The sequence below is a fragment of the Plecotus auritus genome (assembly GCF_963455305.1).
Source record: "Plecotus auritus genome assembly, chromosome: 8".
Taxonomy (NCBI): domain Eukaryota; kingdom Metazoa; phylum Chordata; class Mammalia; order Chiroptera; family Vespertilionidae; genus Plecotus; species Plecotus auritus.
This window is the reverse complement of record NC_137782.1, coordinates 162,250,611-162,274,504: the sequence shown is the minus strand read 5'-3', so window position 1 is coordinate 162,274,504 and position 23,894 is coordinate 162,250,611. Positions and strand designations below refer to the sequence as shown.

Below are 23,894 nucleotides of genomic sequence, written 5' to 3'. Positions count from 1 at the left end.
TTCACTTAAAACTAAAATTCCACATTTTAACCAATTGTAAAAATTATACATTTTTTCTTTTTTAGCTAAAGGTAGACTTAACGTGCAAAATACAGGCTGGGGCAAAAGTAGGTTTATAGTTGTGAGTACACAAAATAGAGTTTATTCTTGTATTATTTTTTTATTCTGCTTATTTTGTTTTTTAGATATGTATTTATTGCCATTTTATTGTTCATACTTTATCTTTTTTTTTCCCCCTTAAAGAAGGCCCTATAACATTTCATATAATATTGGTTTGGTGGTGGTGAACTCCTTTTAGCTTTCTCTTGTCTGGGAAGCTCTATATGTGCTTTGATTCTGAATGATAACTTTGCTGGATAGAGTAACCTTGGTTATAGGTTATCTTGTATTATTACTTATTAATTATTGTATTATTTTCCATACAAGTAATTGTAAACTACTTTTGCTACACCATGTATATTGAAATTAATTGACATTTATCATACAGAAAAATTTAGGCAATACAGGAAACCTGGATTTAAATGCACTTTGCTATTGAGTCGTATGTATCCTTGATTGAATCTTTATTAGGTGTGGAAGTAGGGTAGAACCAATTAAAATTAAAATGTTAAAGATGGGGCAGACATGATAGATAGTAGAATTAGTTCTTTTTTTCTTGGCATCCTTTCTATTTTAGAGAAGGCAGGTATTAATAAGAACTTGCTGGAGAAAGTAGCAGGTGGTTATTGAAAGATAAAATTTAGCCTGGCTGGCATGGGTCAGTGGTTGAACGTAAACCTATGAACCAGGAGATCATGCATGGTTCGAGTCCCGATCAGGGCACATGCCTGTGTTGTGGGCTCAATCCCAGTGTGGGATGTGCAGGAGGCAACCGATCAATAATTCTCATTGTTGATTATTCTAGCTCTTTCTCCCTTTCCCTTCCTCTCTGAAATCAATAAAAATATTTTTTAAAAGTGTGGACTTAATTGTAAATGGAGAATAGTAGGGGTATATAAAGATATAGTCTATGTTTTCCTTTTTTAAATGTCTTCTCAGTTAAGATTAAATGGGAGCTAGCAGTATATTTAGAGGTTAAAGGGAAAGTGAGTGGAGAAGGTAATGAGAGGAAATTATTATAAGCTCAATTCATTAGGGCAAATAAGGAACTCATATGCACCATTTCTCCCCACTCCATCTCAGAAGTTACTGGAAACCATATTAGTTAATGAATTTTATTTTCTCATTCATGTGAAAAGTTTTTCTTCATCTAACTAGCTTATAGAATTTTTAATATAATGCCCTATTATAAACATAATAATGCATTAAAATTTATTAAATATCTGGCTGGCACCTTTGAAAATCTGTTTTGTTTTGATTGGAAAATAGAAGTGGTAGTTGATTGCCGGAAGCCAGTTCCAGCATGTCATGATTGCAGGAGTTTCATCGAAAGGTTGATGGAACTTGGGGACTCAACAAGGGCTGAGTCACATATGTTATCGTCTGCTACGAATGGCTAAAGGCATTTCCCCAAACCTGAAAAGGATGATTGTTTACTGCCAGACAGCTCAGGGCATCTTAATCTACATGTTATTGCCTCCTCCTGGCCAAACACCTGAACAGCAGGAGGTAACTCCACCAATCTGACAATGGATTTGTATACGAAACCCTGGCCTTTGATGTGTATATCTCCACCTTGCCTTAGGACAATTTATGTTATAATAAAAAGCAAGGGGTCCTGAGAAGAGGAGAACTTGGTTTCTTTAGCCAGGCTCCTCTGCCCCCCCCCCCCCAAATGCCTTTCAAAATTCTGTTTCGTCTCTGGACTCTTTATTAATTTACGCACAGCCCCTTCTCCAGATTACTGAACCCTTTTAAATGCCCCAGATCAAGACCACCAGCATTAAATGGTGCCTAACGTCCGACATTAGTTGATAAAATTCTTGGGATTGCTGATAATATTCCAAGAAGTGTGTGAAGCTAAATCACCTGACAGCTGCTTTTCCTAATCTTCCTTTCTTCATAGCCACAGCTTCTTAATGATGCTATTTTGGCATTTTATTATTAAACTAGAGGCCTGGTGCACGAAATTCGTGCACGGGGCGGGGAGGGGTGTCCCTCAACCTAGCCTGCACCCTCTCCAATCTGGGACACCTAGAGGGATGTCCGACTGCCCGTTTAGGCCCGATCCCAGTGGATCGGGACTAAACGGGCAGTCGGACATCCCTCTCACAATCCAGGACTGCTGGCTCCCAACTGCTCGCCTGCTTGCCTTCCTGATTGCCCTTAACCGCTTCTGCCTGCCAGCCTGATGACCCCCTAACCACTCCCCTGCCAGCCTGATTGATGCTTAACTGCTCCCCTGCCAGCCTGTTTGCCCCTAACTGCCTTCCCCTGCAGGCCTGGTCACCCCTAACTGCCCTCCCCAGCAGGCTTGATCACCCACAACTGCCCTCCCTTGCAGGCTTGGTCCCTCCCAACAGCCCTCCCCTACAGGCCATCTTGTGGTGGCCATCTTGTGTCCACATGGGGGCAGCCATCTTGTGTGTTGGAGTGATGGTCAATCTACATATTACTCTTTTATTAGATAGGATAGAGGCCTGGTGCATGGGTGGGGGCCAGCTGGTTTGCCCTGAAAGGTGTCCTGGATCAGGGTGGGGGTTCCCTTGGGGTGTGGGGTGTCCTGGGTGAGGGGCCTGTGGTGGTTTGCAGGCCGGCCACGCCCCCCGGCCTCCCAAGCGGAAGCCCTGGGATCTGGGATTTATTTATCTTCTATAGTTGAAACTTTGTAGCCTGGAGTGGAACCAAGCCTTTTGCTTGCTCCATGGCAGCAGCCATTTCTGTTGGGATTTATGTATCTTCTATAATTGAAACTCTGTAGCCTTAAACGGAGGCCAAAGCAGGCCAGGGCTGCAGAAGCTTGGCTTCCTCCATCGCCGGGGGCAACCCTAGCCTCCTGCTCTCTCCAGCTCTGTGGCTGCTGCCATTTCTGTTGGGCTTTATTTATCTTCTATAATTGAATCTTTGTAGCCTTGAGTGGAGGCCTGGGTGGGCAAGGGCAGGCGGAAAGCTTGGCTTCCTCCGGGAAACCCAAGCCTCCCTCCTGCTCTCTGTGGCTGCAGCCATCTTGGTTGGGTTTATTTGCATATTCCCTCCTGATTGGCTGGTGAGCGTGGTTTGTGGGTGTAGCAGAGGTACGGTCAATTTGCATATTACTCTTTCATTAGATAGGATTTATTAGATAGGATGCAAGACTTTGCTGAGAGAATAGGCCAGATACTCAACAGGTGCTGTCCCTGAATCATTTTAGGGCTGTGAGGCCTCAAGTTAGCCGCTGAAGAACAAAGAGGGCTGCATTTCCATGGTAGCAACTTGCCGGAGCATCAAGAACTAACAAGAATGGAGATAGAAGCAAAAGATCATAGAATAACCTTACTGTTAGTCATAGGACCTAACAGGTTTTCTGATAGTTTGCTGCCTGTTAAAATATTATTTTATGGATAAATTTTAGAAAACTGACCATTTATTCATTGTTTATCAGTACGAGGATGTCGTCCAGGAAAGATTGTGCAGATGACTGAAGCAGAAGTTCGGGGCTTATGTATCAAGTCTCGGGAGATCTTTCTCAGTCAGCCTATTCTTTTGGAATTGGAAGCACCGCTGAAAATTTGTGGTAAGTAAATGGGTAAAGCTGGAAACAATCTCTTTTGAATCTGTTTTTCTCCTATATTTACATTGAAGATCATCTAGGGAAAACATTTTAAAGTTTTTGTATAAAAGAGAAGACTAAAAGATTTTCTTTTATAAAATTCTATAAAAATTGAAACTTTTGCCCTGGCCAGTTTGGCTCACTGGATAGAGCGTTGGCCTGGGGACTAAAGGGTTCCGTCCGGGTTTGATTCTGGTCAGGGGCACATGCCCGGGTTGTGGGCTCGGTCCCCAGTGGTGGGTGTGCAGGAGGCAGCTGAACCATGATTATCTCTCATCACTGATGTTTCTCTCTCCCTCCTTCTCTGAAGTCAATAAAAATATATATATTTTTAAAATTGAATCTTTCATGAAATGACAAGTTACAAAATATTAGCTACATATACAACAGATAAAAAGATTGCTGTTCACACTATGTAAAAGAGTTTTTATAAATAAATAAGAAAAGGCTATACAGTCAAAAAAATAAAAAGAGTCAGATCTTAGAAGAAATTCAAATGGCCAATATATGTAAGATCCTCAATCTCACTAGTAGTCAGGGAAATGCAATTCAAAATCAAATCCTGAATGATAATCAGATTGAAAATACATCAAAAAATTGATTATCTAATGTTAAAGAAGTGGTGAAATAGGCATGTCGGTGCACAAGTTAAGAAAAAACAGGTACAGAATTAGTGTCAATATGGCAATGTTCATGGTATTCTAGCTTTGTTGTGATCATTTTGATTTATTTTGAAAATTATGTAACTTTACAGTTTGTTCTTTTAAGTCTTATAATGGCTTTTGGCCAAAAACAAAAACTTAAGACCTTAAGTGGAGTGATCACATTTTTACATAGTTCATCTAACAGCAGGAAGTGGTATAAATAATGTATTGTGCTGGCTTTTGGTTTAATAATGCAGTTTTTCTTGGTAGTGGCTATTAGTGATTAAGACATAGTGTTTATGGACTTAACCATCAGTTTTTGCTCAATTAAGGATTATTTGCTATATGCAGAATTTATCTGGCCCTGGCCAGTCTGGCTCAGTTAGTTGGAATGTTGTCCCATGCACTGAAGCATTGCGGGTTCTATCGCCATTTGGGGTGCATATGGGAGGCAACCAATCAATGTTTCTCTCTCTCTTCCTCCCTCGCCCTTCCTCTCTCTCTAGAATCAATGAAAAATGTATTCTTGGGTGAGGATTTTAAAAAATTTATTTTTCATATTTCTTAGTGATCTACTATATGAGTTCTTGCTATTTGTCTTGCTATTTGGTATAACAATAGGACCTAAGTTTAACTACCAGATAATAAGATTAACTGTATTAGTACTCTGTTGTTGTATAACAAATCACCCCAAAACCTTATTGCTTAAAACAACATTAATTTATCACCTCACAGTTTTTGTGAGTCAGGATTTTGGACCCAGACTACCTGGGCCCTCTGGTTCTAGGGCTCTCCAAAGAACTATAGTCAAGGTGTCATCTGGGGCTGTGGTCATTTCGAGGTTCAACTGGGAAGGGATTCAGTTCCTTATGTGCTAATGGATTGAGGGCCTCTGTTCCTACTGAGCAGGTGGCCAAAGGCCTCCTTCAGTTCTTTGCCATGTGTGCTTTTCCAGAAGGCAGCTGGCTTCATCATTAAGAGTGAGAGAAAGCAGGAGAGTACAAGCAAGATGGAAGTCACAATCTTTTGTGTGTTTGTTTGTTTTTAAATATATTTTATTGATTTTTTTACAGAGAGGAAGGGAGAGGGATAGAGAGTTAGAAACACTGATCAGCCACCTCCTGCACCCCCCCGCCCCGCCCCGCCCCGCTCCGCTGGGGATGTACCCGCAACCAAGGTACATGCCCTTGACCGGAATCGAACCTGGGACCCTTCAGTCCGAAGGCCGACACTCTATCCACTGAGCCAAACCATTCAGGGCAGTCACAATCTTGTAACAATCTCAGATGTTACAGCCCCTCTTACTTTTGCTATATCCTCTTTATTAGAAGCAAGTCACTACAGCCCACATTCAAGGGAGAGGATTACACAAGGGAGTAAACATGAGGAATCATTTCATAGAAAGTGATTGTACAACAGTAACCAAATATTCTAAAGCTGACTTTTTCTCTTTTTAGGAGATATTCATGGACAGTATACAGATTTACTGCGATTATTTGAATATGGAGGCTTTCCACCAGAAGCCAACTATCTTTTCTTAGGAGATTATGTGGACAGAGGAAAGCAGTCTTTGGAAACCATTTGTTTGCTATTGGCTTATAAAATCAAATATCCAGAGAACTTCTTTCTCTTGAGAGGAAACCATGAGTGTGCTAGCATCAATCGTATTTATGGATTCTATGATGAATGTAAGTAAAAATAAAAACCTATTTTTTATTAATGGAAAAAGTTCCTAATAATTTTTTACTTAAAAAGAGTTCTTTCAATTTAGAGTTTTTAAAAAAATTTGATATATTAAGCATAAGCCCAAGAAGAGAATCTTTCATGGAAGAGGAACCTGAAACTGGGAAATGTTACTAGTTAAATTGGTTCCCTGCGATCTCTTTCAGGTTGACTGCAGTTTGTTTGGCTGAAAGGACCTTTTGTAATTAGCTTACATAGTAAAATATCCAAGTGGAATAGAGGTTACTACAGACAGTAGCTTCTGGTTTTCTAGTGTCCATTAAGGTTTTAGCTCTCAGCATTCTTGTGATATAACAGGAAATCTTACTGGCTCTTTGTCAAAGAAATATTGAGACATCCTATGAAATTATTTTAAAAGTTCAAGTTTATTTTAGGATGTTAGTCTATACTTATAAATTAGAGAGATAAAGATACTGAATATTCTGGGGTATCCTTATTGTTGTACTTTTTTTAGCAGTAAGAAATCACTGATTTGCTGTTGTGCGGTACTGCTTCCAAGTGTCATTACTGAATTATCCCATTACATTTGAATTGGTCTTTTGTTTTTGTTTTTTAGCATTTGAAAGTAAACATATATTTGGTTAATTACAATTTAGAACCAATTACAATAATTTTCAAATTGAATTTATTGTTTTTCAGTGCTGAGTTCTCAATTAGAATCTATTTTTGCTTTTTTCTCTATCCTTAAATATGGTACAGTCCTATTTAAACTCCTGTCTCTTTAGTTCATATAATCATTATTTGACAAAGGTTTAAGGAAGTGTTACATGTCTGGCACTATTCTATACACTGGGAATGCAGCAGTGCACAAGATAGATGATCTCAGTTGTAAGATCAGACAGTACATAATGTAAAACTTTTAAACAATCACTGAAAAGATTCCTTAAGTAAAAAATAAACTAGGGAAAAAACCCATGGGTAATGTGTTGTAGACAAAAGGTTAGTATCCTTAAATACAAAAAGCTTTTACAAATTAATTTAAAAAATCAACAAAACATGAATAGGCATGTCACAAAAGAAGAAATACAAGTGGACAAAAATATAGAAAAAATCTTCAGCCTAACTATTAAATAAATTAAATTGATACTGTTTTTCACCTATCACCTTGACAAAGACTGTTAATTCCTGGTGTTGACCAAGATGCAGAAAAAGGTACTCTCAGCCACTACTGGTATGGATATAAAGTGATTCAACATTTACTTAATTATATGTTATGAACTTCAACCACGAATATGTATTTTTTTCTTTTACCAAAATATAATTTATTTTTAAAAGGCTCAGATGCTATCTTGTCTTCTACACATATAAAAGGCTAATATGCAAAGTGTCCCCTCAGGAGTTCTATCACTCCCTATGATGTGCACTGACCATCAGGGGGCAGCGCAGAACGAAGGAAGGCCCAGCCAGCAGCTGGAAGGCCCCGATGGGCCCTGATTGCCTGTCAGGCCTAGGGACCCTATCCGTGCACAAATTTCGTACACTGAGCCTCTAGTCTCTAATATAACTTTACTACCTTTTAAGCATCATCAGAGTAAATACTGATGTGAATTTTCTGGTTTGTCAAGTTTTATCAGGTAACTCCTTTAAGAATCTGGCAATTTGGAATTGCTACAATATTAGAATTCCAGTCAGTCAGCCTCTCACTGTGCTGCAGTTCTAAAGATAGCTTGGATCTGAACACGCTCCCCTTCCCTAATCCATAGTGTGGACATGCCCTAGAGGTATAGTTGCTATAATCAATACTTTGGGCCTATGAGGAATGATATAAAACTGAAAGGACTGTTCATAACTAATTCACCTAAATTCTAAATCCCAAGTATCTAACCAGTTGAAAACTGGCCTCAAATGTATAGAGTTTACCAGCCATTCATTTAATCATTTATACCCTTATTTGTCTTCGCAAAATTGGCAGGTATATCAAGCATGAACAGAGTATTAAATGTATGGTGTACTAACTCTCTTTCTTCACGAGCCACTGAATGATCTAAAGGACCATTCAGCTAACAAGTATATTATTAGGACACTAGAGACCCGGTGCATGAAATTCGTGCAGAGGGGGAGGGGGTCTCCTCAGCCCATTCTGCACCCTCTCCAATCAGGGACCCCTTGGGGGATGTCTGACTGCTGGTTTCAGGCTGATCCCAGGGATAAGGCCAAAACTGGCAGTCGGACATCCCTCTCACAATCTGGGACCGCTGGCTCCTAACTGCTCACCTGCCTGCCTGCCTGATCGCTCCTAACTGGCCCCCCTGCTGGCCTGGTCACCCCCAACTGCCCCCCTGCCAGCCTGGTTGCCCCTCACTGCCCCCCCTCCCCCGCCAGCCTGGTCACCCCCGCAGCCTGCTGGTCAGTCATTTGGTCATCCCTCGCTAACCCCCCTGCTGGCCTGGTCACCCCACGCAGCCTGCTGGTGAGTCGTTTGGTCGTCTCTCACTAACCCCCCTGCCAGCCTTATTGCCCCATGCAGCCTGCTGTTCGGTTGTTACTGTGAGGGCATCATGACCAATTTGCATATTACCCTTTTATTAGTATAGATAAGAAAGAAAAAATAAAACTTAAAAAATTACCCTTATTCTAATTCCCTCTTGATTATTAACTATTTTGTGATAAATATTTCAATCTTTCAACATCAAAATTGGATGGTTTTGGACTCCAGTAGAAGAAATGACAGATGTACATTAGGGAGAAAGGTTAGTCATTGAAAACAGTGTGTAAGAGCTTGATATATAATGAAAAAAGTATGGAACTTCTAAATAAAAACTGTTGATTAAACACATACACCTCCTTTAATTCTTTCTGTAACTCTCCTAAAAGAATAGGAAAGGGAATTTTAATGCATAAGCTTGCAAGTTTAAAAAAAAAAAAAGGGAGAGAAAGTAAAACTTGGAAAGAGTGATTACTTAGCAAATGAGAGAAGACTGAATCCTCAGTGGAGAAAGCCAAAAAGCAACTGATTTCACTGCCGAATCACTATGACCCTCAAAAATGTTTCAGGATTTAGCAGCAGCATCAAGTACCATTTCTTAAGATAAATTCCTGGTAGTGGAATTGCCAGGCCAAGTGTAGGCATATCTTTAACTTCACTAGATAATGTTACAATGCTTGCCAAAGTGGTTTTACTAATAATAGTTTTGTTGGGCAATATCTCCTTTTTTCTTTCTTTTAAGACTGGTTCTTTTGTACTGTTGTATTATCAAGGATGATATTGTAAGGTATTCTAATCACTATTTTCATGGAGCTTACATTCTAATCAGAATGATTCTTTGATTTTTATATTGTACTAGAGGCCCGATGCATGAAATTCATGCAAGAGTAGGCCTTCCTTCCCCTGGCTGCCAGCACCGGCTTCCCTCTGGCACCCAGGACCCAGGCTTCCTTCTGGCCGCCGGCAGGCACCCGGGACCCGGGCTTCCTGGCAGCCCCAGCTTTTTCCGGAAGGACGTCTGATCTAATTAGCATATTACACTTTTATTATTATAGATTTTTATTTCTGAGGGGTAGTATGTAGTTTCAATTATTTAATCAGACCAGCAGACAGAAAGTGGGTTGTAGTATATCAAACTATAACCACTTTTCTAAAGCTACATCAGAAATAAAGGTATATTTTTAAAAGATAAAATACAGGCTTGAATGTCCTCAGGATAGAAATTATATGAAATGAAATAATGTATGTGAGGACAGCTTACAAGCACTGCTTTGAATTAGACTTACCATTGAGAGACAGGTTAAGGCATAAAACTATAGGAAATTAGTGTTTGCGTCTTTCATCCCTTCCCTGGGTTAGTTGTTGCAACTTATTGCCAAATTCAGAGAAATTGAGTAACACTAAAAAGGTGAACATACACTTAAGATTGTCTTTGTTGTAGCTTTTTATGCTAGACTAAAGGAAAATTTTGGCTTTATACTTGCTATAGTGCCAAGCTGTAATTCATTCAAAAGTGAATACCAGTTAAGCACTTGGAAGTTTTCCTTTATTGGTAATAAGTTTATGCTGTATTACTCAGTATATTAGAGTTAAAATGGACAATGTCCAGAGGCACCCCTTTTGCTTCTGTTTATTTATTTGGCTAGATATGTAACTAGTATACATATTGAATGGAAAAAATAAACTAATAGTCTATTAGACTCTTTCAAAGTTGCTATGTTACAGTGATCTTAAAAGACAAGTGTTCAATGTATTTGTTTCATAGAACACCTAGCACAATCTTTGAAGTCTTTGTAACTTTACTGAAGGTGTAAATGTTTTTTAAATGTATTACCATTTTTAAAATATACAAGTAGCACTTGTTCATTATAGAGAAAAACAGTGCTAGATAAACATAAAATTGAAATCATTCATAATCCTGTGGCTGTGAGATAACTAATGAGAACAGTTTAAATGTATTTATTCTATTTGCTTGTTCTTTTTGTAGGCAAACGAAGGTTTAATATTAAGTTGTGGAAGACCTTCACTGATTGTTTCAACTGTCTGCCTATAGCCGCCATTGTGGATGAGAAGATCTTTTGTTGTCATGGAGGTAGACTACTAAATTTACCTCATGGGTTTTTCTTCTGTTATTTAGAAAATTCCTATAATATTTAAACAGTGCTTTTGTGAAAACTCAAGTGATTAAAACTGTTTTTAAACATGGCTAAAATCTCTTCTACTACCTAGAAATTTACGATATTTATACATAATGAAAATGAAAATTTAGTATTTATCTTTAAAGAATTTCACATAGGAGGATAACCATAGTTTTTTTTTTAAAAAAAAATCATCCTTTTGCCTCATTTGTAACAGGAAGATGCCCCTACTATCTGAAAAAAAATAAGAGGATCGTTGTTTTCCTGCCTTTATTAATGCCTTTTATCAGAATCCAAACATAATTTATTATTTCCTACATGCCAAGAGTTCTAGGCTTTATGTAATATGTCTGCTTTAATCCTAAAAATAATTTTTGGTAGAATGTTATCCTGTATGACTTGTTAAATAAGCTTGATTTTTGAAAGTTTATTTGAGAGACTAATACATTTCTAGCATCTGGCTACATGCCATAAAAATATATAGATATAGATATAGATATAGATATGGTACCAATATATGAGTTGGCTATCTTGAGGAATTTAAAAGTCTATTGATAAAATGTATACTTTCAAACAGATATTGAGTAATGAAAGGAATTTATGTCAAAGTACTTATAGAGACAGTAATTATGAGAAGTCAGGAAAAGGAGAGAATTGTTGGGTAAATGTTTATGGAGACACAGGTTTTGGAGGATAAGTAGGTTTTGGAGAGGTGGAAACATAAGACAATCTTTATGTTTAGTTCAAGAAATGAGTGAGGACTGGCCTGTCTAGAATGTCAAGTACATGTTGGGGAATGATGAATGGGATCAGATAATAGAGATTTGAATACTGAGCAAAGGAGTTTATTGAATGGTTTGATAGCCATATTGGTTTTTTATACAGGGAAGTAATTTAATGAAAATACTGTAAGAAAATTAGTTTTCTATCAGTATGTGGGAAAAATTAAGTAAGACAATGCTAAAAAGATAGATGCACTTTTCTAGGCCTGAGAAAATAAGTAGTTTATTCTCTAATGGTACATAATTCACTGTGTTAATTGAAACATTTTACAATAGATACTAAACATTTAAGAAATTGTAGCTCTTGCACATTAGCATAGCTAAGAATAGAAGTGTAGCAAGCAGTAAGGAGTATGAATACTTAGGTTCATTCTTTGTGATGATGCTTAGATTGTCTACCAAAGAGAAATACTTGCTATTACCTATGTACTGCTTGAAAGATTACAAAGTAGCCCTAGCTGGTTTGGCTCAGTGGATAGAGCATCGGCCTGCGGACTGAAGGGTCCCAGGTTCGATTCCGGTCAAGGGCATGTACCTTGGTTGCGTGCATATCCCCAGTGGGGAGTGTACAGGAGGCAGCTGATCGATGTTTCTCTCTCATCGATGTTTCTAACTCTCTATCCCTTTCCCTTCCTCTCTGTAAAAAATCAATAAAATATATTTTTTTAAAAAAGAGTAACGGAGGAAACCCTTAATAAACGTCACCTTTAAAAAAAAAAAAAAGAAAGAAAGATTACAAAGTATTTTCATGTTTATCATTCTGTTCAACAATTATGCTTTTGTGAAGATAATGAGCATGTTGGCATGGATTATAGGAAGGTCTAATGGGACAGAGTGGGGCACTTTAACTTAGAAGTATGTTTAAGAGTAGGTGATAAGTGGCAAAATGGTTGGAAAGATTGGAATTGAGTATGTTCCTATGAAGGACAGGGAATGGTTGGAAAGAAAGAAGAGTGGTGGATTTCTTTCCTTGGGAAATTTTTTGAAATGAAAGAGAATTTCATTCCCTGGTAGGGAAGAGTGGAGAAGCTAATTATAATGTTGTTATATCAAAATGGGATTCTATTTAATAACAAAATATTAAAAGGAACACTTTAACTGTCTTTAATTTCACATAGTGAATCTACTTAATTAAATATTTTTTTTTGTTTGGGTGAAATTATTTTAGATGTCAGTACTATTGACTCATGTTTTTATTTATAGGACTGTCACCAGACCTGCAATCTATGGAGCAGATTCGGAGAATTATGAGACCCACTGATGTCCCTGATACAGGTTATGTATATAGAGATGTTTGCTTAATTGTTTTATGTAAAATACTAGAGGCCTGGTGCACAAATTCGTGCACCAGTGGGGTCCCTTGGCCTGGCCTGCGGGGGTCGGACCAAAACCGGCTCTCCAACATCCCCTGAGGGGTCCTGCATTGTGAGGGGGCACAGGCCAGGCGGAAGGACCCCACTGGTGCACTATCAGGGCCAGGGAGGGATGCGGGAGGTTGGCCAGCCAGGGAGGGACCACAGGAGGGCTCCAGGTCCGGCTCGTCTCACTCAGTCCCGATTGGCTGGACCCTAGCAGCAAGCTAACCTACCAGTTGGAGCGTCTGCCCCCTAGTGGTCAGTGCACGTCATAGCAAGCAGTTGAGCGGCCTTAGCATATCAGTAGCACATTATGCTTTGGTTGAACAGACGACTGGACACTTAGCATATTAGGCTTTTATTATATAGGATTGGCATATTTGAATTTAATTATATTTAGTGGAAGTAGAATTGGTTTATGTAATAAATAATAGAACCCTACCAAATACAGATTTATTTAAAAGCTCTAGTGTGTTGTTGGCTCAGGGATAAGTAAAATTGATTAGTGGAGTAGACTACAGTACCCAGAAATAGACAGTGTAGGTAGCTCTGTAAGGAAAGGATGAACTATTCAGGAAATGCTGTGTGTTACTTCGTTATCAATATGGAGAAACCACATACAAAAGATGAACAGCCTTTTCCATATATTGTGTGTGTTCTTAGAGTGAGACATACACATATTTCCTCTATGTGGAAAAGGTTGAAAGTACTACCTTAAGAAACCAGGGATGATTATATTTGTATGGGGCTTTAATAAAGAATGGCTAAGTTTGATAAACTGGGATACCAGAGGCAAAAAAAATTGTTACTGTTTATTAAAGGGTTAGGGGATAGGAGAAGAAATGTGTGAATGTATACTTTACTTTATAAACTTTGTTTTGCTTTATTCATTGCTGTTTTTATTTTTTAAAGGTTTGCTCTGTGATTTGCTATGGTCTGACCCAGATAAGGATGTGCAAGGCTGGGGAGAAAATGATCGTGGTGTTTCCTTCACTTTTGGAGCTGATGTAGTCAGTAAATTTCTAAATCGTCATGATTTAGACTTAATTTGTCGAGCTCATCAGGTATGAAATATAAAACTTTTGTGTATTTTGATATTTATTAACTTCACACAAATCTACTTTTATTTTTTAGGAAACTGAGAGGTGAAGCCTATACCTTGTATTCACAGTTAACAGTCTAATGATTTGTAAACCCTTTCTCACACTTTAACAGGAAATGTTTCAAAATAATATATTTTTGCAGTTATACTGCAATTTAATAAATTTTTCAGTGTTTGTCTGAAGCTTTCTAGAAATATTTTATCCCATTATAATATGATATTTACATATTATAGATAATAACCCAATGAATTGTGGGGATTTTGATAAGAACCAACCACACTGTAAAAAGACATTTTTTAGAAAGTTGAGGAAATTTGATTATAAATGGGGTATTAGAAATCCAGTAATTGTTGTTAACTGCTTTAGCTGTGATGGTATGTCATTATTGTTATATAAGAAGGATGTCCATATCAGAAATGTTGCTTTAAAACACATCAGCAGAACCTGGCCAGCATGGCTCCATGGTTGAGCATCGACCTATGAACCAGGCAGTCACAGTTAAATTCCTGGCAGGGCACATTGCCCGGGTTGCGGGCTCAATCACCAGTGTAGGGCGTGCAGGATGTTTCTGTCTCTCTTTTCCACTTCCTTCCTCTCTGAAATCAATCAAAAAATAATATATATATTTTAAAAACAAAACACATCAGCCCTAACTGGTTTGGCTCAGTGGATAGAGCGTCGGCCTGTGGACTGAAGGGTCCCAGGTTCGATACCAGTCAAGGGCATGTACCTGGGTTGCAGGCACATCCCCAGTAGGGGGCGTGCAGGAGGCAGCTGATCGATGTCTCTCTCTCATCGATGTTTCTAACTCTCTATCCCTCTCTCTTCCTCTCTGTAAAAAATCAATAAAACATATTAAAAAAAAAAAACACATCAGAAAAAAAGTGGGGGCTAAATGAAAGAAATGTTGATAATTATTAAATCAGTGGTTAGTAAGTGGGAGTTTACTAACTTTTGTACATATTTGAATTTTCATTATAAAATGAATATATACAATTTAGGTTTATTCATTTATTTGTTTATTGTTTTTATGTCCTTTGCCACTAAATTGTACACTTTTTAAGGAGGGGATTATGACTTGTTAATCTTTCAATATTCACTGCCATATAAATTACATATTAAACCATGCTCTTAGTGTTTGTTGAATAAAGCAATTAATTAAAAGCCTATTTTAACAATTTAATATACCAAAGCTTCATGTTTTCTAAAACATAACTAATATGAAATACATTCAGAAGCATTTTTTAATTTTATTTTTTTAATATATTTTTATTGATTTCAGAGAGGAAGGAAGATGGGAAAGGGAGATAGAAACATCAATGATGAGAGAGAATCATTGATCGACTGCCTCCTGCACACCCCCTACTGGGGGTCGAGCCCGCAACCCGGGCACATGCCCTTGACTGGAATCAAACCCAGGACCCTTCAGCTGAGCCAAACCAGCTAGGCCCAGAAGCATTTTTTCTTTTTTAATATATTTTATTGATTTTAATAAGAAGAGAGAGAGAGAGATAGAAGCATCAATGATGAGAATCATTGATTGGCTGCCTCCTGCACGCCCCCTACGGGGATCAAGCCCGCAACCCAGGCATGTGCCCTTGGCCGGAATCAAACCTGGGACCCTTCAGTCTGCAGGCTGACGCTCTATTCCATTGAGCCAAACTAGCTAGGGTCCAGAAGCATTTTTAAAAACTTTTTTGGGCCAAAACCGGTTTGGCTCAGTGGATAGTGTCAGCCTGCAGACTGAAAGGTCCCAGGTTTGATTCCACTCAAGGGCATGTACCTTGGTTGTGGGCACATCCCCAGTGGGAGGTGTGCAGGAGGCAGCTGATCAATGTTTCTCTCTCATCGATGTTTCTAACTATCTCTCTCCCTTCCTCTCTGTAAAAAATCAATAAAATATATTTAAAAAAAAAAAAACTTCATTGGGCTACTTTTTTAAAAGTACTAAAAGTATTTGAAATTTGTAAATATAATGTTTTTTAAAGACTCCTTGTTATGCAAAATTTATTAAGTTTATGCTGTTCCACAATACCTCCCTTTTCTTTGGGGCTTTATACCCATGACACATGACTACTTCTACCTCTTTGTGATTCTACATGATAAACACAGGTGACTGGCTTCTCATTTAAGCCTTCCATTAGATAAGAGGTCAGAGTTGCTAAATTTCCTTACAAAATACCCACTATACTCTTTATTTTACCCCCCAGCTTTAGAGCTCCATTCACTGGTCTTTTTTTTTTTTTTTAAAGTGATGATTTTAAAAGTAGGTTACTGGAATACCATAGTTTGTGTGGTCATTTTTCTAGACGCCTCCAAAACCCTATTGTGCTTATTTAAAAAAACTAGAGGCCCGGTGCACAAAATTCGTGCACTGGACGGGGGTGTGTGTGTGTCCCTTAGCCCAGCCTGCACCCTCTCCAATCTGGGCCTAAATGGTCAGTCGGACATCCCTCTCACAATCCAGAACTGCTGGCTCCCAACCACTCACTTGCCTGATTGCCCCTAACTGCTTCTGCCTGCCAGCCTGATCACCCCTAACTACTCCCCTGCCAGCCTGATCAACGCCTAACTGCTCCCATGCTGGCCCGATTGCCCCTAACTGCCCTCCCCTACTGGCTTGGTCACCCCTAACTGTCCTCCCCTGCAGGCCTGGTCGCCCCCAACTTCCCTCCCCTACAGGCCCGATTGCCCCCAACTGCCCTCCCCTGCAGACCTGGTCCCTCCCAACTGCCTCCCTTGCTGGCCTGATCACCCACAACTGCCCTCCCCTACTGGCCATCTTGTGGTGGCCATCTTGTGTCCACATGGGGGCAGCCATCTTTGACCATATGGGGGCGGCCATCTTTTATGTTGGAGTGATGGTCAATTTGCATATTACTCTTTTATTAGATAGGATATTGTTTTGGGCAGCAAATTATGCTCAGAGACCAAGATTATCTTTGTCAGTGATTTAACACAGGTTCACTGCAGGAATTAGAATTTCACAAGCCAATACTACAGAGGATTATGTCTCTTAATAAGCCAATAAAGAAATAACATTCGCTATGTCCTTTGTGTCTCCGTTGGGCGTTGTCCTTCGCACTGAAAGGTTACCAGTTTGATTTCCAAGTCAGGCACGTACATGCCCAGTTTTCTGGCTTAATCCCCAGTAGGGAGACATGCAGGAAGGAGGCAGTAATGTTTTGCTTTCACATCAATGATCTCTCTCTCTAAAAATCAGTTTTGAAAAAATCTAAAAAAAAGAATATATTCCAAAGCAATAATAGATTACACACACTATTGTACCAGGCAAAGGGAAAGAAAGTAATAAATTTCTAATTGAACTGAAGTGTACCTTTATAGGACTTGGTTGGTACTCAGGCTTAGGAGAGATGATTTAGCCAAGGAGAAGTGACAAGTAAAAGTCCCTTGTTACTAGAGCATGTTGCTAGGCAATGATAGAGCTAGTGTTGACAAGGTAAGATGATCTCCTTTGTGGGGGCTGCTGCACAGCTTTCTCCCTACTGATAAGCTTTTACCAGGAGAGGAGCTAATGCCCTTAAGAGAGTTAATTAGGTCAGCAGAGTCTCCAGGAACCCTCACATGTTCTTCACAAACTCTGGGTATTTATAGTTTAAATGTTCCCTTGCCATAGTTGCTTCTTTACATGTTTTTAAAATTATTTTTTGTTGTTAATTTTCACCTGAGGATATGTTTTTCCATTGTTTTTTTTTTGGGGGGGGAGGGGGGCAGTGATAGGGAGGGGGAGAGTCAGAGAGAGAGAAACATGGATGTGAGAGAGAACATCAATTGGTTGCCTCCCGTGTGCGCCCTGATAGATTGCATGCTTGGGGCTAGAGCCTGCAGTCGAGATACATGCCCTTGACTGGAATCAAACCTGTGACCCCTTGAATCTGAAGGCCAGTGCTCTCGCCAAATTGGCTTAGGGCAAATGTTTTTTTGCTAAACCCCCAGCAGCATCCCATAGCAGCTGAGCTGCTGAGTGCTTATCAATGACAACAGATGAGATCATGACATCCTGACACAGCTTACCTCATTCTTATATCAAAACAACTTTACTGCCCTAGCTGGTTTGTCTCAGTGGATAGAGCATCAGCCTGTGGACTGAAGGGTCCCAAGTTCAATTCCTGCCAAGGGCACATGCCTGGGTTGCGGGTTCAATCCCCAGTAGGGGGCATGTAGCAGGCAGCCAATCAATGATTCTTTCTCATCATCGATGTTTCTTTCTCTCTCTCCCTATCCCTTCCTCTCTGAAGTCAATAGATATATTAACAAACAAACAAACAAAACAACTTTACTCTTACAAACTTCATTTTTGTCATAAGCAGGTGGATTTGAAATCATATCAAACCAATACACAACACATATTATCTCTAATATTAAGAGACTTGTGATGAGAAATAACACAAACTCCAAATATTTTCTGTAGGAACAAAGCTGTTCTTTCAGTAAATGTGTGATTGAATGAACAAGTGAACAAGGAAACTAAGAACTAAAAGGATGTACTGAGTGCCAAGCACCATGCTGAGCCTGGAGTAGATAAGGTGGCCAGGGTCTTAACAGAAAAAGTTAATATCTAAATTCTACCATGAGATAATTACATCATGAGCATATACCTGATACTAAGAAATTATTTTAAAACATAAATTATTTTGGAGGTGCTTTCTTATCTTAGCAAGTATTGTAGGATAATTGTTGCTTAATCAAGGGTACCTAAAAGACTTCAAACAGTATTCTTGCCCATTATAAATAAATATTAAGTGTTTAGGTATCATTACCTCTCAAACTGTAGAGATGAGAAACAATAAATTAATTCACTCAGAAATTAAAAATTATGTTAAATTATTAAAGAAAATTTAATTATTAAAATTTTAACCTATAACAAGCTAATTTTTTAGGAGTATGATCTGTGTAAATTAAGTTCAATTTAGTAGAGCATTATGTGTAGCTACATAGTACTAACATAAAATTTAAAAGTGGAGCAAGAAAAACCTTGCCATAATTGGTTTTTCCTTGTCTGGTTATTGTTCACTGAATTAAGGATTCTATAGTTGGATTATAATGCCATCATCTAAGAAGTGCTTAGGGTCTCGGCTCCCTGTAGACACTACATATTAGCATATGCAGAGCCCTGGAAATGGCATGATTTCTAAACTTCTTAATAGTCAAATTTATTATGATTTCATGTAAGCTAAATCTTGACCATCATAGAAAAAGCACACTAATTTAAATATTCTAAGGCAGTTTAAGAATAAAAATCAAGCCTTTAAAGCGGGGTTTGCTTTCTTTTAGGTCTTTGTTACATTAATCTCAGTGAGTTTAGAGAATTACATGTTTTTTTCTTTTGACATTTCCTTTGACAGGTGGTGGAAGATGGATATGAATTTTTTGCTAAACGACAATTGGTGACCCTATTTTCAGCCCCAAATTACTGTGGTGAATTTGATAATGCTGGTGGAATGATGAGTGTGGATGAAACTTTGATGTGTTCATTTCAGGTATAATATAAATTTATAACAACTGGAAATATAATTAATAAAAGTGTTGTCAGAAGAAATTTTCTTTTAGACTGGTGTACTTTCCTTGAGCCAGTGCAGAAAATTAGTTTTATTAAGAAGTGAACCTCAGCATAGGCTCAGTAGAGATTTCTGTTTTTATTCACAAAAGTTTCGGCCTTTTGGTATATATCAGATATTAGAGTTTTAGGGAACCTAAGTTATATCAGTCATTTTTTTCCCAAAAAAATTTTAAGAGAAAGTTTAATTAGAAAGTTACAGAGGTAGTAGAGGTAAGCCAGTTGGGCTAGATAGGCTCAGGAAACAATAGAAGCCAAAGGGCAAGTGGAGCTTAGGAGAAAGAAAGGCAAAGGTAATATGCCTGGAGGGAAGCTGAGAGGGAAGGGAAAGGCACAGGCGAGTGCAGGGTCCTTAGTATTGAGGGTTTTAAAGACCAAGTTTATAAACACAGATGAAAATAACAGAATATTTACCTAAGGAAAAGCTTTCCAGGTAATTTTAAAGTACCCATTTGTAAGTGTAGAAACATTTATATTTTAAAAGTGAAGAACTTTAACATGCTACTTAAAATCATTCTTGTTGATAGACCAAAACAACTTTGATACTTTGTTTTTGCAAAGGTTATTTTATATCCCCGAACATACATAACCTCTTTTTAAATGTAGACCATCCCTTTTTCTTTTTATATTATACTGTTTGTAACTACTAGTATAATAGAGTGTAAATTTTTGACTTCTCACTTACAATTTAAGGGTAGTAACCAGGCCATATCCTTCAACAGTCACCATAGTGGAGCTGAATTAATATATTATTTTTCAGTGAGGCACTGTGATGCTTTGAATAGTTCATTTCATAAGCCTTTTGTATGCATTTTTTGTATAAATATTGAAATTTTCTACCTATAATGAGCTTAAAGCTCTATTTACATCCACCAGAATGAATACAATTTTAATAAGACAGTAACAAGTATTGCTGCGGATGTAGAGAAATTGGAACTTTCATACATCTATAGTAAAAATGTACATTGATAGTGAAAATGTAAAATGGCGCAGTAAACAATGGAGTTTCTGTATGACCCAGCAATTCTAATCCTAGGTATACACCCAAAAGAATTAAAAATAGGTATTCAATTACATGCATATGCATAGGAACATTATTTATAGTAGCCAAAGGTTGAAAACAACCCAATTGTCAATCAGCTAAAGAATGAATAAACAAAATGGCATATTGTTTGATAATTAAATGTAATGAAGTACTGATATATGCTGTAACATACATAAATCTTAAAAACAAAGAAGCAGGTCACAAAATACCGCATATTGTCAGGTTCCATTTATATGAAAGAGCCAGAAAAGAGAAATCAATGGAGTAAGAAAGTTGGTTAGTGGTTGTTTAGAGTTAAAGGAGGGAAAGTGAGTAGGGGAGTGGAAAAGGGGATGGGAACAAGGTTTCTTTTGGGGTGACAAAATTAGATTATAGCCGTTGCTCTACAACTCTGTAAATACATATACTAAAAAGCATTGGCTTATACATTTTAAATGGGTGAACGTTATGATATGTAATATATAAAAATAAAGCTGGTTTGTTTTGGGGTGTTTTTTTGTTTTGGGGGGTTTTTTTGAATTTTTATGAGTTTATTTGAGGCAAACTGATGGCATATGCTGGGGAGCAACATCTCAAATGCTTCCTCAAAGCTGCTTTTTAAATGAAAAGATCTGTTTACACATAAAAAAATTAGGTGTGAAGAGTTTGTGACTAGTTACCCTCTAAATAGTGGCAGAATTATGGTGAGAACCTAGGTCTTTTTGACTCTTAAAGCCCGAGTATTCCTCACCACAGAGGTAACACTAATTGGAAATTTTTTTTTGCTTAAATCTAAGGAATGGTAGTTGATAGGTTTCGTATACTCATGCTTTTGTTAGTAAATTATTGATGGAATGATATAATTGCACTATTCAGATGTTTGCAAACTCTTTAAAATGTGAGAAATATTTGTGGAAATTTGCTGTTTTTTCTACATTTTTATTGCACTTTATAATTTCTGCCATTTATTGAATAAGAAAAAAAAACCACATCCACTGTTGTAACAGTAATTTTCTTAAACTTATTGCGCTTGAAAGAATAACGTTGTTAATAAATTGTTTACTTTAAGATATTGAAACCATCTGAAAAGAAAGCTAAGTACCAGTATGGTGGACTGAATTCAGGACGTCCGGTCACTCCACCTCGAACAGCTAATCCACCGAAGAAAAGGTGAAGAAAGGAACTGTGTAAAGAAACCATCAGATTTGTTAAGGACATACTTCATAATATATAAGTGTGCACTGTAAAACCATCCAGCCATTTGACACCCTTTATGATGTCACACCTTTAACTTAAGGAGACGGGTAAAGGATCTTAAATTTTTTTCTAATAGAAAGATGTGCTACACTGTATTGTAATAAGTATACTCTGTTATAATATTCAACAAAGTTAAATCCAAATTCAAAATTACCCATTAAAGTTACATCTTCACTTATCACAGTTTTTAAAGTTGAAAAGCATCCCAATTAAACTAGATGTGATCGTTAAATCAGATGAAAGCATGATGATCCATCTGTGTAATGTGGTTTTAGTGTTGCTTGGTTGTTTAATTATTTTGGGCTTGTTTTGTTTTGTTTGTTTGTTTTTGCTAGAATAATGGCAAATATTTTAAATTTTTTCCCCTAAACATTTTTAAAAGTGAAATGTGGAACGAGCTCTAAAGACATTCACCAACTATTATTTTCTCTTGCTTATTTACTTATGTACCTGTTTAATCTTACTAAGAAAGCTTATGCTTCATTGCTGTGAAAAGGAATTTTAGAGGTTGATATTTTAAAAGTATGCAAACTGTCCAATCCAGTGATTTAATCAACAGTTTGGGCAAACATTACAGCTGATAGTGAATATTTTGCTTCATACAGAAATTGCCACAGATATGGATTTGTGCACTCTAATTTTTAACTGATTGATGCTGTATTGTGCAGTAGCATTTCATTTAACTTTAAGATAAAGTTCATATAGTATTACCCACCTAGTTGGTAATGTGATTATGTGGTACCTTTGTTTTAGGTTTTAATTTGCACGAAACACCTTTTGGCATGCTTAACTTTCTGGAAACACTCTCACCTGCATCGATTTTGTTTTTTGGGTTTTTGTTGTCATTTTTTTGTGTTTAGATCCATAAAACATGGGAATCCCTTTTTGATAAGCCTTGGAAAGCTGACACTCTCTCTCCCTTTCTCTGTACGAAGAACGTATTTAAATGAATGCTGGTCAGTGGGACATTCTGTCAACTATGGGTATTGGGTGCTTAACAGTCTATTAATGCCATGTGAATGTTGTATACGATTGTAAGGCTTATGTCACTAAAGATTTTTATTCTGATTTTTCATGATCAAAGTCCATATGATATTGTATAGACATGCTTTGTAGTGAACTATAGTAGCAATAATTTCTGTACATGATCAGGCGTTTTTTGCAGCATTTCTTCTCTCTCTCTCTCTCTCTCTCTCTCTCTCTCTCTCTCTCTCTCTCTACCTTTAAGGGTTAGCATTAACAAATGGCAAGACTAGAAAAGTGAACATAAAGATTTTATAAGGAGAACTTAGAGGACACAGATTTGTGATTTTTGGGTGTGATACTTTTCGATGTGATTCTAAAAGCTTTTATTGAGCATTGTCAAATTTGTAAGTTCATAGGGACGGACATCATATTTATAATGCCCTTTTATGTGTGCTACCATAGATGTGAAATTCTTGACCTTAATATTGTCGTTAAAAATGTTAAATTGAGAATTTTGTTAACTTACGTTTTATGAATTGGTGTATTGTATTACTGCAAGAGAATTGATTTTCAGCTCAGTGCAACGTTCTTTCAAATGCATATGTCTTTTTTTCTAATTCCATTTTGTTTTAAAGCACATGTTAAATGTAGTTTTCTCATTTAGTAAAATTGTCTAACTGATATGAAGCCTGACTGGTTATTTTATTCCCTTTTTCCCTTTACAATGAGACATTTAGATATATTTTATTCAAATACGATTTCAGGGTCTTTTACATATATTGAATTGGTCCTTCTCTGAACGTGTTTATGTACTGCATATGATGTATTAGATTAGTTCACACAAGCTTTTATCTAATGTGATTCAAATATCTTCCTGCCGAAACCGGTTTGGCTCAGTGGATAGAGCATCGGCCTGCGGACTGAAGGGTCCCGGGTTCGATTCTGGTCAAGGGCATGTACCTTGGTTGCGGGCACATCCCCAGTGGGAGGTGTGCAGAAGGCAGCTGATCGATGTTTCTCTCTCATCGATGTTTCTAGCTCTCTGTCCCTCTCCCTTCCTCTCTGTAAAATATCAGTAAAATATAAAAAACAAACAAACAAAAAATATCTTCCTCACTGGAGTGAGGGTTGAGCAATTTCTAATAGAATTTTAGATGCACACTTAGTAGTCACAGTGAAGCGGGTCTAGAA

General features: G+C 37.7%; 1 protein-coding gene across 3 annotated transcripts in view; it reads left to right on the top strand.

Moving 5' to 3' along the window:
- PPP1CB (protein phosphatase 1 catalytic subunit beta) overlaps positions 1-23,384 on the top strand; it is a 31,556-nt gene extending 8,172 nt beyond the window's left edge. For all 3 annotated transcript variants that reach the window (XM_080683656.1, XM_080683658.1, XM_080683657.1), the window contains 7 exons: positions 3,521-3,652; positions 5,790-6,020; positions 10,488-10,592; positions 12,624-12,695; positions 13,688-13,839; positions 19,245-19,379; positions 21,550-23,384. In XM_080683656.1, the coding sequence (XP_080539782.1) occupies positions 3,521-3,652; positions 5,790-6,020; positions 10,488-10,592; positions 12,624-12,695; positions 13,688-13,839; positions 19,245-19,379; positions 21,550-21,654 (932 nt within the window). In that variant the 3' untranslated portion in view covers positions 21,655-23,384. The remainder of the gene's footprint in view (positions 1-3,520; positions 3,653-5,789; positions 6,021-10,487; positions 10,593-12,623; positions 12,696-13,687; positions 13,840-19,244; positions 19,380-21,549) is intronic.
- The last annotated feature ends 510 nt before the right edge of the window (positions 23,385-23,894 follow it).